The sequence below is a fragment of the Festucalex cinctus genome, chromosome 10 (genome assembly GCF_051991245.1).
Source record: "Festucalex cinctus isolate MCC-2025b chromosome 10, RoL_Fcin_1.0, whole genome shotgun sequence".
Lineage (NCBI taxonomy): Eukaryota > Metazoa > Chordata > Actinopteri > Syngnathiformes > Syngnathidae > Festucalex > Festucalex cinctus.
In genome coordinates this window covers 9214758-9228628 of record NC_135420.1, presented here as the reverse complement: position 1 = coordinate 9228628, position 13871 = coordinate 9214758, and the positions used below count along the sequence as shown (strand labels likewise).

At 41.3% G+C, this 13871-nt stretch overlaps 1 protein-coding gene across 5 annotated transcripts in view; it reads right to left on the bottom strand.

The window, feature by feature from the left end:
* Positions 1-12974, bottom strand: part of dnajc6 (DnaJ (Hsp40) homolog, subfamily C, member 6) — a 45507-nt gene extending 32533 nt beyond the window's left edge. The window contains exons 1-2 of one of the 5 annotated variants that reach the window (XM_077533537.1): positions 12634-12974; positions 5710-5872 (exon numbers count right to left, since the gene is read on the bottom strand). In XM_077533537.1, the coding sequence (XP_077389663.1) occupies positions 5710-5722 (13 nt within the window). In that variant the 5' untranslated portion in view covers positions 5723-5872; positions 12634-12974. Of the gene's footprint in view, positions 1-5709; positions 6277-12633 lie in introns of those variants that run through there. The other 4 variants (XM_077533538.1, XM_077533535.1, XM_077533534.1 and 1 more) reach the window with 4 other exon arrangements.
* Positions 12975-13871: the final 897 nt, after the last annotated feature.

Here is a 13871-nt window from a genome sequence, read left to right as displayed (position 1 = left end):
CTGGCCGCAACGCCTGTGCGGCTGCCTCCGCGGCCCCTGGCCGCAACGCCTGTGCGGCTGCCTCCGCAGCCCCTGGCCGCAGCGCCTGTGCAGCCTAAGCCCCTGGCGTCTCAGGTCCCCTCGTCGCGGCCAATTGGCATCTCAGGTCCCCTCGTCACGGCAGAGTTGCCGCCTTCTCCCGCTTCCTCATCTCTGCCCCAAGTCAAGTCTCAAGTTTCCTCGTCACAGCCCCAGCCAAAGTCTCAAGTTTCCTCGTCTCTGCCCCAGGTCAAATCCCCAGCTTCCTCGTCTCTGCCCCAGGTCAAATCCCCAGCTTTCTCGTCTCTGCCCCAGGTCAAATCCCCAGCGTCCTCGTCTCTGCCCCGATCAAAGTCTCCGGGCCTGGTGTCCGCCCCAAGCAGTGCGGTCATGGTGGCCGATCCGGGACCTAGCGCCAGGCGGCGCAGAAGACGGGCCCACCACGGGGACCGGCCCTTGGCGGAGCCACCCCAGTTTCAGCCCTCTGGGCCGATGATTTTGCCTCCTCCTGGGCCACCCCCGGATGCGGAGTTCATGGCATTGTGTGAGGCCGTTTTTCGCCCCCTTGTGTCCTCCTATTCCTACCCTGGTTGAGGGCTGTGTTTTGCTCCCGTTCCCGTCCCCGCCCTCCCCTTTTTTTGGCTTGTTTTGTGTTTGGGACGTCTGGGAGCCGTCCCTTGGTGGAGGGGTACTGTCATGTTTCGGTTTTTGGGTTGGGTTTTTGTTTTATTTTGGTGAGTGTTGGTTGTTGGTGTTCCGGTCTTCTTCCCCAGTCTCGTTATGTTAACCTTGTCCACCTGCTTGTGTCTTCCCTTCCTGGTGTGTACTGCTGATTGATTCCCCCTCCCTGCTGTGTCTCCCAGGTGTGTCCTGTTATTGTCATTAGTGTTGGTATAAGGGAGTGGTTTTTGTCTCACGCGGGTGTGGGAGCATTGTTTTGCTGTTGTCTGCATGCTTTGTCACAGTGGTGTCTTCTGACCAAGTTTGCCAAGTCTTCTATGCTAAGTTTGCCAAGTCTTCTATGCGAAGTTTGCCAAGTCTTCTATGCTAAGTTTGCCAAGTCTTCCACGCCAAGTCTACTAAGTCTTCAAAGTCAGCCACGCCAAGCCTTCAACGTCAGCCACGCCAAGTCTTCAACGTCAGCCACGCCGAGTCTTCCGCCTCACGCCGAGTCTTCCGCCTCACGCCGAGTCTTCCGCCTCACGCCGAGTCTTCCGCCTCACGCCGAGTCTTCCGCCTCACGCCGAGTCTTCCGCCTCACGCCAAGTCTTCCGCCTCACGCCAAGTCTTCCGCCTCACGCCAAGTCTCTGCATCACGCAACGCCAAGTCCTCGCCATGATCTGGGTACACGTCCAGCCCAGTCTTCTCCACTTCAGTCTCGTCCAGTCCTTCCCCACCACAGTCAATAAAGTCATTCTAGTTGCTGTCATTCCACTTCTCCCTGCCTGTTTATTCCGCCTCTGGGTCCGTCCATCATACCCCGCACGTGACAATATTGCAGTAGTCGGATTGAAGTGGAATGAAACAATTAACCAAGTGGCATGAAGTGATGTAATCATGTAATAATCTAATGTAAATACTGTAATGTTATGTTTTGATCACTCCTCAATGTCGTGAATTTCATGTGACGATGAAAGATGACACGTCACGTCATCGACGCGTCACAAATGAAGCCTCTGCCTGACTCAAAGTATCACCACGCTTTCTTTCCACTCTATGCTCTTTTTAGTGGAATGAAAAATCAATTATGGGCTATGAAATATACTTGAAGATGAAAAGATGATCACATCATCGCAAAGGTCCTTCCAAAGTCCCCCTAATTATTGCAGACTGTTGCGATTGCAAATCAACTGTTTCTGCTCAACATGCAGCCAAAATGGCGTCTGTATTTTTTCACTGCCGGTCGATTTATTACAAAACCTGCCTAGGAACCTGTGACAAGCATTAGTATCAGTAGTGTCCGTTCAGAAACAAAATTACATCAATTTCCAGACCAGGGAAGTTCAAGTTGTGAGCCACGTCCAATGTCTGCTGACCAACTTAGGAAATTCATCTGATTCGAGGTAAGTTGTGCTGAAATTAAAAAAAAAAAAAAAAAAAAGTACCGTCTTATTGTGTACTTGGGTTGCTAACACAAGAAGATACAGTTTCTATGACGGGTATTTTTGAAGCTCTTTAATGATTTTGGCTTGTTGCTAATTAGCAACAATTAGGAACAATGGAATGATCATTACAAAAAATAAGCTTATTTAACAAGTTATTTATCAAGTGAATTATGCATTAAGTATGTTGTACTACACAGCTATATTACTATTGCAGGGTGAGACTACTAACACATGCAGCCAGACCTACTCACATTACTACGCGCACACATTCGGGATCTTGTTTCATTTTCATTCTCGGGAAGCCATTACTCCACTGTATATTTGTACAGTGAACAATTTGAAGTTACACATTTTGCTGGATGTGCACGTAACACTTCAGGTAATAGCTGACAGAATACTGTTGCGAAAGACAGGCAAAGACCAAACAGGCTTCAGCAGCAGAACAAGATTTTACATTTGCATAATCCACTCGTGAGGACAGCTCAAACTCACTATCTGATCACCATTTCCCTCACTATTAGTTATTTTATCACACGCATATTTTTTTAAAACATTTGATTCAGCTTCTTTCTGTCATGTTGCTGGGCTCTCAGTGTGTTTTCCTTGTCTCACAGTGCCTGATTAATGAGAGGGGCGTGTCCCCTGCACCACACCTGCAGTGCATCATCTATTAGGCCTTCATAAGGACTGGGACTCCTTGCAGCCACTGTCGGGTCGTTGCTCCGTTTGCTCACAGCCATCGTCTAGTGCTTCTACTGTTTTTCGCCTTCGCTAATTATTGTAGTTCCAAGATTCTCGATTTTCATCTATGTAAGTTTTGCTACGTCTCTTTTTGTTCCCACTTTTATGTGGCGTGTTTCATAGCTATAGTAAGTTGTTGCTTTCTTGTGTTTGAGGTTTGTAGCCTTCGGGTCTTTTTGTGTTGTGTTAATTTCCCTCCTTGCAATTTGCAAGCACTTTTTGTTAACCTTTTTCCTGGCTGTGTCCAGCGCTTTATGTTCATATTCACGTGTTTTGGTGAATAAAACCTCTCGCTTACTCCTCTGTGTTCTGTGAGTCTGGGATCCACTCTCCGGTCGCACCGGAATCTTAACACTTTCTGGGTCCGACTTTCCAGTTTCGTTGTGCAGACAGACCTGGAGTCAAACAGCCTGTGTCTTTAGAAATGGAATTGGCCAGTGCTTTTCCTCAGATGAATTCCTCAATATGTTTAGGCTTTTCAAATTCAGGCAGCCAATGCACATGCTTGTTTAAACAAGATGCAGCCACACAAATTATGTGACCTTTACAAAGCAAGCATCAGGCAATTATTTGTCCCCATTTGTCTTTCAACTCCAAAAGTGATGTTTGCAGAAACAAGCTCTCACACTATCAGACGAGGCAGGTTGTGTGTAGTTATTCCTCTGTCATAGCAACATAGCGTGGGTTTGTTGTATGCTGTGTAGTAAGTACCATTCTGCCAGTAGGTCCAACTGAAGCCAGGACTTTGACAGTAAAACAGATACTTTACCACCAGAAAGAATGCAACCCGCCGTGAGTCTGATGAGCATAACTGTGAGTATGCCAATGGATGAGTAACTGCAGGACTCCTTTTTGACATAGATGAGTTTTGGCTCACTTAAATTCACTGCCAGATTTTTTTTTTTTTTTGTTTTTTTTTTGACATTTTTAAGAACCACGGGAGATTGTTTGATAATACACCAAATCTACCAAGTGAAGGAATACTTTACTTTCACCAGGGTAAAAAGTTTGATCTGCCTCTTTTCCGTTCTTTTAAAATCGGTAGTATAAAAAAGGTTGCAAAAAAATGCAACTGTTTCTCCCTGTGAACTTAACTATGCTATTCTCACATCGAAAATGGGGCATCAACATCACCATACATGGTGCATAAGTAAAGTTTGAAAATTTATCACTCGTTCCTATTAAAAAAAACAAACAGTAGCAAAGAGTTAACATAAGCGCTCCAAGACATTATTTCAAATCTGTGTTAGTGAGCATTTCTCCTTTTTTTGAGAACATCCATCAAGATGCTGATAAGAGCATGATTATTGCACAGACGTGCCTTAGGCTGGCCACAATAAAAAGTGTCTACTTAACTCATTCACTCCCAGCCATTTTCAGTACACGTTATTGTGTTTGATAATTATATATACACTGACTCTGCCAAATGACAGAAGAGACTCTTTCCTGCCATGTGTGAACTGGCCAAAGTATCGATTTTTTAAAAAAATATGCTATTTGCCAAATTGTGACCTGATGCCAGCATTATACAAAATTTCAAATGTTAACTCACATACTTGTCCCACAAACAGTATGTATTAAAATGTTTAATACAGCATTCAGAATACTTCTGTATGATTGTCCTGCACTGTGAGTGCATGCACTACCATAATTTTTGGTGCATAGCAATGTTTGCCAGGACAACATAGATACAGATACAGTACACATTTTGTATACCCTCACAGTGCAAGGCAATTCTTTTTTTTTTTAATGCTGCATTAAATATTGTCATATGTGCTTCCATAGGACCAACAATTGAGTCAATGTTTTAAATATTGTATAAATAAATTAGGTTTATTTCAACCTTCCAACAATACCAAAACTAGAGGGCGAGATAACGCTGAAAAAAAAGACATTATTGTCTGGACCCAAAAAGTGAAGTCACTTCTATGCTGGCCAACAACATTGGAACAACTTTGTATCTATGGCATGTATTCTCAGTGAGTTAAGTTGAATAGGTTTGCCAAGTTAATGTTTGGCAAATAATGTGCACGTTCATATGCACATGGTTTAAATGAAAAGTTTTTCCAAATGTGTGGTCATGATAATGTGAGAGCAAGTGCTGGCATTAAGAAATATGTTCTCAAATAGTGTGTTACTACTGTGCTACTCTATCGCATGCATGGTTGTTACACAACAGTGTTCCTTTGAATCTTGGTTGCTTTGTAATAAAATGTATTTATTCCATGCTGTCAGATGAAGGCATGTTGTTTGTAGTTATTCCTGTCATTATTGCAATATATAATTATTTGTTTTGTTGATCCTTAATATAGTCGGACAAGATACTACTGCTGCATAGTACCATTCTGCCACTAATTTAGACCATTTCCCAAGATTTTGCAATCACTCTTTCTTGGTCAAATGGGATGTAAGGGTTTGTTTACTACTAGAATGGGCATCATTTGAGCTTTTTGCCACCTGGAAGTAACGTGAAGTCAGGGTGAAAAGTCTATATACTTGAATATATAGTCAGTCTGTATAATTTCTGAGGTGATATAGAGTGAGAAGACATGAAATGGTTGCTAAATTGTCCTAGCGGTTTTTACTCACTTTTGTGAGGTAATTTAAACCTGGCATGAGGTAGTAACGGCACCAGAGCATATTACACTGCAACCCAATATGAGCATTTAAGAGGCCTGCAAATCATGAGAGTGCAGGAAGGGACTCCATGGTGATACTGTCAGAGACTGCCACTAATGCTAGCCATCCCATCTGCCACTTCTACACTATACGTGGGATGGCTGAGGCCATTACGCCAGTCGCTTCCTGTTACAAACGCCATAATGAGGGTGACCGGACACATACCCGAGCTGTCCATGGTGCTGCAGTCTTCCTGTTTGCCGGCGCCGGCCTTCAGTCCGTGAAGAGCCGCTACCGGGCCTCCGAGTGTGCAGCCGCCGCCGCCGCCGCCGCCGCCGCCTCCTCCTCCTCTGCCGGTGCTGAAGCTATCTCTGCCACTATCGACCAACTGCAAAGATTCGTAGCCATCGTAAGTGCTCTTTTTCTTATAAGCACCAAGCAAGCTCATCACAAAAATGACGTAAAATAAAATAAAAAATGTTTCCAATAAAATTGTTTTAAAAAAAGCTCTAGAGAGCTATTTTAAAAGGAGCCCCAACGACGGGGTGGCCGAGCCGTCTCCTCGACAGCCGCCGATGCTACTGCTGCTACCGCTACATGCACCACATGTCCGGGAGGAGAATATACTAGCGGGCTCAGTGCTCACTGCTGTCTGGGGGAGGTGCGCTCTCTCGCCTCCCCTCCCATCACACTCTCGACCTCCCTCTCTCTTGCTCAGTGCCGCAGTGTTGTACAGTCGTGTGTCCGTCCCACTATGCTGCCGAGTACCGAGTCAGTAGCGCCAGGGGCACGGCAAGTAATGTGCTGCCGTCTAACCCATGTTCCCCTTTCCATGCCCAATATTTTGAATCCCTAAACACGAGGTCAACACAAAAATAATGTTCTTGACAATAATAGCTCCACTTATTGTGTTTGTTGAATATGAGTTTAACAGCAAAATTCACCCGTTTTTCTCCATCTCAGGGGGCGGCCATTTTGCCACTTGCCAGCGACTGAAAATGACATCACAGTTGCTTGGGGCTCAGGTAACGGCGCACCTGTTTTCTGAAGCTCAGCCTGAAGGCAGGGGGCAGCCGGCTTATGTTGCCACTGAGGTCATTTGTTTTTCCCTGAAAACATTATCAATGTTTTTTTATTACAACATCCCTGGCTGTATGTTGTACTGAGAGCATCTCAAAGAACAAACTTGACTATGTTTACATGCAGGCAGTAATACTTTTAAAGGTATACTTGACTCATTGAGCCATTTTCAACAGTACAAAGATAATATTTTGTCGATAATTAATGTGATAACGTCATTATTTTTCATGAACAATTAATACCTTTAAAACTAATTTTGCCATTTGCTATCGACTGAAGATGACATCAACTGTACTGAGGAAACACGCAACGACCAGGCATGGCTCAATTTGCTGACCAAACCCAGAAAACAGGTGAGCCGCAATAGGCCGTTAACTCGTTATCTATTTCCTCATCACAGGTGATGTCATCTTCAGTCGACACGACAACATGTGGAACAATGTTTCTAAAGCTATTAATTGTACATGAAAAATAATGAAGTTATCAAATTAACCGTCTACCCACACATATAAATGGGTTATTCCAAATCTAGTATATCAAGTATATTATCTTAGTATCGTGAATTGTGATTGGCAGATATTAAGTTTACACTTCTCAGCAAAGTTAGTCCCGATGGATTTTGCTTTCATTTCATTGTTGATGGTTCTGAAAACATGATGTAGACCAATCTTTGAGTAGTATTTAGAGATATAGCTTATAAGAGATAATTTAAAATATCATTCTGACTAGCTATGTGCTGATTAATCAGTTGGGATCGTTATCGGGGTCAATTTGAATGATGAAAAACTTCTTCTGCTGAGATGACTAATAGGCTTTTCATTTTTATTTGAGAGAACCACTTAATGTGCAGTTAAAACAACTCATTTGTATTGTTTCACAGGTATTGTTCATTGTATGCTGTTGGTTATGATAAAAATAGTCAGAAAATAACATGAAAATGCTGCAGAGAAATCACTGTATTCAAGTTAGGCTGGTTGAACGAGTGGCAACGTAAGATAGCCGCTGGTGGCTTCACTTCTCCCAGTGGCAGGTCAGCAACATCGTTAGTCTATTCATAGTCACTGATCTGAATATATGACTCTATAGCCGATAGCCCATACACGCCCGTGCAAGCCGTTGAAGCAACAGGACGGCCATCTTGCTCATCCCATCTCGAGAGCAGACTATGGTATACGTATCGATTAGACATGTATAGCTCATAGACACTAGGCAGTTAGTGTAGGGTGGGGGTGGGGGGCTTTGCGGCCGGGTGGTCACTATTTTTTAACAAGTAAAAAAAAAAAAACAAGTGGAATATGCGCCGCTTTGAAAAACCCCTTTTTTCTTTTATCGCTTAGTTCCTTAGACCACATTATTAGATTTGGCAGAGGCATCTTTTGTTGAATTACAGTTATATTTCTTTAATTTAAAAAAATCTATACAAGTTTCTTCCTGTAAACATCATTAAGCATCTAATTTCTACATGTATTTAAGGCAAGTTGTAAAATGTCTTAAGTCCTATTGTTTATGTTTAACAAACATCACAAATCATGTTGTTTCTACTAAGTACTGTCTCAAATGTTCTCCAATATCAATAATGTAAATGTATAGGATCGTATGCCGAGAAACGTTTTTTTGGGAGGAGCAATATGGCGGCCTCGGGGCTTCAAAAGTCTTGGACTATATGCTCTCCAGTTATATATTCAGATCAGTGATTCATAGTGTATAATTTAGTGCCTTTGCGACACCCTCTTCTCAACTATTACCATAGACAATGTTTACAGTGTATATGGACACTGTCTTGAGTGCTGAATCATACCTCAACGTCACAGCTGTATTGGATGTGAAGTGATCTGTGAAGGCACCTCATTCATGACATATTTGTTATGTAAATTTGCACACCTAACTTTAGCTTCAGTCAGCTTTAGCTTCATAATATCATGTCATTATTTAATTTTAGTGATATAGAACTCAACACTAATATTTCTTCAACGGAATAAATGAAAATGTATTTTTACATATCCATTCCTCAAGTAATGGGGCACATGTATCTTAGTGGACATGCACGGCCGCCCATGGCAACAGGAGTGCAAACATCTGAATACATTCAAATATTATTGTCCATCCATCCATTTTCTATGCTACTTATACTATTCAGGGTCAAGTATCACCAAGAAAAAAGTAGCAACACTGAATGCTCATTGTCATGTCACAGTTGCCCTCAATTGTCATTTTTCCAATCCAATTTCACTTCAAATCTTGTGTCATGACCTTGAGTCCATGCAGAGCAGAGATTTGGCCAATGGTGGAATGCTTCCTTCTTTTGCCTTGTCCCCTGGCAACACTTTCATGGTTCTGAAAAGAGGACATGAGCCTGGGAAACTCTTTCTCGAGCAGATGGAAGCACAGAGCACAGCGGGAACGGAATGTCCAAAAGGGAGGGAATGATACCCCTCTATTGCCGGACCAAATGCACTACCGCTCCATTGTTGGTGCAGAGTTTCCCGTCTCATTTCTAACCACGGCAGTCAACGTGTAGAATCTACAAGGAAGAGCAGCACCGGTAAATCTGTCTTAGTGCAATGCAAGTTGTACTCAAGTCATCCAAACTGTTTATAGAACCATGTAGGCAAAACCTGCCGGGAAAAATCATGTCGCCATTATAAAATGTTCAAATGTGTTTTATTAAATAAAACCCGGAAAAAGAGTTAAGCCATCTTTTAATGTGCTGCTATCATGAAAAGCACCTTTGCCGAGGCTGAATTGTAAACATAATTAAAAAAAAAAAAAAAAAAAAAAAAAAAAAAGTGACACTTCATGTTTGCATTTGTCATTAACAGGCTACTTCTGGATCATGGAGGAGAAAAAGAGATAGGTGGTGACATTTTGATTTTGCAGTATGGTTCCGCTGATGCCATAGTGAGTCAAACAGTGAAAATTAATTCATGTATTTACCTTTATCCATAATTTATCTAAAACTAAATTGAACAAGATTTTCCTTGACCTATACGCACTCTGAAGCCCTACTGACCTTTTATCTGTTCCTGTATGTCAAAATGTTTAAAGTGAAGCAGTCTTTTTTTTTTTTTTTTTTAACTGTAGTCAGGTTGACCGATGACTGTAGTTTCTATGCATGATAAAACGATGTAAAACAATCAGTTTTGGTTTTCATTTTTAGTTTGTTATATGTATAAACATTTAATCTTGCAAATGCAATGACGACTCAAATAGACAGTGATTATTTTATTTGAAAGGAAACTTCAACCAAATGGCTTTATTGTTGAGTTTTTGTTACATGTAGAAATACAGTTTTGCATTCTCTGTAGCAGATAGCTGAGTTAATAAATGCAAAACATTATAGTTTTGAGACATAGAAGTAACAAAAAAAAACATGCAGTGTTATCCTCACTTTAGATGTCAAAAGAGTTTTGTGTCATGATTTTTTATTTTTTTTATTTTTTTATTTTTCTTTTTTGTGGGAGATGGTCCAAATGGCTGAGATCATCCGGTGCATGAAGCACCGCCTCTGGTGGTCCGAAGGAATGAAATAGAATAACAGGTACACCCATAACAACCTGATGAGATCCAATACAAAAGTTGTTCCATTTTGAAAGGTCTAAATCAGGGTACACATTACTGTAAGTATCAGGCCAAAGCAAAGGCCAAGTTATCTGAAAGATTATCCTGAATAAATATCCATGGGTGTGGAGGGGGTTAATAGTGTTTTTTTAACTTCTTGATAACGTTACTGTTGATGAACACAAATAGAGGAGCAACTGGTTGTGTTCAGTGCTTGATAAAATGTCTCCCAAATCATTCACCACAATAATAGCAAGATTGATTTTCCAACCACAATCTAGTTGCCAAATATTATGCTAAAAGTTAACAGATTACTCTTTTCCTATTTCATTGTCTACTACAATACTACTTCTAATTCCTCACATTTTTCAGGAGTCTGTATGTGATAACTTACATTAGGACATGTGAGTTGCAGAGGTGCAATTTTAGAACATGCTGGGCTAAAAATTATGAAAATGAAAGACTGTAACTACACGTAGTTGTTTCCCAACAAGAGGCAGGCTGATGAGGATGAAGCAGACTCATTCCCTACGCCAGGGCAGCTCACGCAACCCGTTACGGAGCCGCGGCAGCTCACGCCTCATGGTCCCTGTTCCCATTTTTGTTCTGGTACTGCGCCAAGTCACGGCCCCCGTACCAGCTCAGCCTCATGGCTCAGTCGCTCAACCATGTCCAGACTGGGTGGCCCAGACTGCCGCGCCAGTCGCCCTCTTGTCTATTTGTTTGTATTTAGTTCACTGGTTTTCTCTGTTAATTGTCCAAAGTCACAATATCTTGTTCATACACTATTTCTTGCTGTGGTGAGTCTCCTCTATTCCTGATGAATCTTGTTTTTTTTCTTGAGTATTTTGAGTCTTTCACATGTCTTATTTACAGTTTAGAAAATGTCGTAATAAGCAGTTTTGCATCGTAGTTTCAAAATTCCGCGTCTGGACTCTAAACAGAAGCGGAAACCAGAATTGAATTACATTATGGCGTACGTCAGCATAAGCCGGGATCGAGTGGCCTACGTATAAGATGAAAAGTAATATACAGTGGTAGTATCAAATATTTATAATATCAATAATGTAATTTGTTTTCACAATAGGGCCTTAGTTGTAATTTTGACTTTTGAATTCTGCACATTAAATATTATAATCTAATATATTAGATTAGATATAGTAGATATATCAATTTAGCTAAAAGACAATATAACCTATTCAGAAATGTTAAAAACGGAAATATACGTATATTTGTGTTTGGAATTGCCCCACTGAAACTGTTTCGAAAATACTGTTTGTTTCTATCTGCACAAATTAAAAAAAAAAAAAAAGTTCATTATAAACAAAAACAAAAGAACATCAATTGTTAAGTTGTTATACTGTCATAGTTATTGTTTAATAATACCCTTGCTTCAGGTCCCTGGGATTAACCTGCAAAAAACACTCCACAAAATTAGATAATTGCTACTCAAATCAAGTGATTGATTAGCTCCGCAAATGGAAGGGGGTGGAGTTATTTCGAACCCTGTGTCTTGCCTTCTTTCTTCACTGCGTTTTGGGTCCTCCACAACTCCACCATGAAAACCTTCATACTTGACATGGTGATACGTGGGCTCCCTCTACTGGTACGCGGGAATCAGTACAGTTAACATTGTATTTACATTTTTAGAACCATACAGTACAGTATTTGCAGAATTACTGTTTTCTTTAATAGTTTAATTTATAGGGTATAATTTTCATTTAACTAGTTTCTTTAAGCATTTAAATTTAGTGTTTAAAAGTGTTTAAGAGCAGCGCTATAGACGTTATCGTTGCTAATTACCTTTACCTTAATGGTAAATATCAGGAAACTTCTGTATCTGCGACTGTATTTTAATGTTGGTCGTGATGGTGGTCCTATAACTGCCGTAAAAACTTTGAGAACCACTGCTTCGGAATGCTTGCAGTTTATAGACGATGGCTTTCTGTTAGATTGCTTATTTTATCGGAGACTGCTCGGGTTGCTCCGAACATGAAACGGGATGCTAAGCCGCTCACGTGACGTAACTACAGTGACGTCACTGTGAGCACACACTTCTCTCGAGCGCATTGCATTTTGAATTGTGGTTTGTTTACAAACAAATTGATTTAAACGTAAAACTGACGTGTTGCACTAAACTGGAGACGATCAGGTGAATGACGAATATGAAGTGAGGAAAGCAATGGCGGCATTTACACAAAATGCATCATTTGCACGGTACGGTGTACAACCACGCAGGTATAGCAAATGAATCCCCTCGCGATGTACGAGCTTTCGATTTGTGTCAACACAAGAGCCAATGGGTTACAAAAAAAAATAAAAGAAGAGGATACGTGCACTGTATTCCCCGCGGACTGACGTTGATGTGTTTACCCTGTGCGTTACGTAATAACAATAACATCCGGCTTTCTCGTTTGTCCGGTTACAGAAGGACAATTCAAGCACATCCCCCATTCTCGACTGATGAAACACGCAGGAATAAAATCCATGCAGTAAGACTTTTTACTTTACCTTTCAGAATGGATTCGGGCATTCTCCCGTGAGAGCAGTCCTATCGAGCCGCAAAGATGCGCTTCAAAGCTTAATTCTCTCGCTATCAGTCAGCGACCTTTGTATTGTCATCAGCTGCAAGTCAAAGGTCAAAGCGTTTATTGTCCTAGTAGCTACAAAATAGGACTTTGCACCGGGAGGCTGCAAAGGGCTACGGCAACGCGATGTGATCGCATCCTGGTGTCAGCGACCCGCGCAGCATCCAAGCTTGTGGTAAATCTTTAGAAGATGTGGCCGGGTGAATTCTGTGTTAGCACACGCTACATGGATCGCAAAACTGCGCCGCTCAGTGCATCCTGTCTGCATTGCCTTCACTGGAGCAACCTGGTAAAACCTGGACTGGAGTTTTGACATGATGCTGTGTCTTGGTGGATCTAATTCAAGACATTGGAGAAAACTATGATAAAAGTAAATGTCAAAATGACAGAAGGTCAAAAGCCTGCATCAAATATATCTGCATGAATAATTTCACAAGGCAGTAAATTTCACCACACATTACTCTCATTTTAAATAGGGGAAAATATTCCATTAGAAATGTCAATGAGTTGCAGACGCCATTCACCAATCTCTTTTTTTATTGTGCTTGTTCTCATCACAGCTAGTGAGCTGAAATAGCCAAGATGACTTTTGGGGAGAGGGGTGGTAAACCCGTAAACCATGAACTGGTTACCACTCAATAATTCACTCATACTCACACCCAGTTCATTTAGATTATGCAGTGATTCTTACCTATTGTCACCCTGGAACCTACATTTTCTGTTGTTGCCTAGTTGTGACGACCTTTTATGAAGGCTTGAGAAAAAAAATGCTTCCAATCTTAGTGTTGTTAAAAGTGAAGATAATTTGCAAGAAAAATGAAGTCGGCGCGTGATTTGCCTTCCCAGGCCACATAAAATGATGTTGTGACCTGTGCTGTATATGCTATCTCCCTCACAGACCGTGTAGACACACAGACCAATTACGGTTGTAGTTTAACTTTGGTGTCATAAAACATTGCTATATTTTATCAATCCACTTGCTCATCAGGAAGTTTCTTCATTCAGTAACTTTGATGAATTTAGCCATTTTTTCTTCTGTCACACACTATGCATGTATTGTTGTTTTAAATAAGCCAATAATAACCCTGTAATTGACTTGTTTGAAGGATTGTTCGTTTTCTTTTCTGTGTTGAGCAGGAGCTGAAATACAACTATTAATTC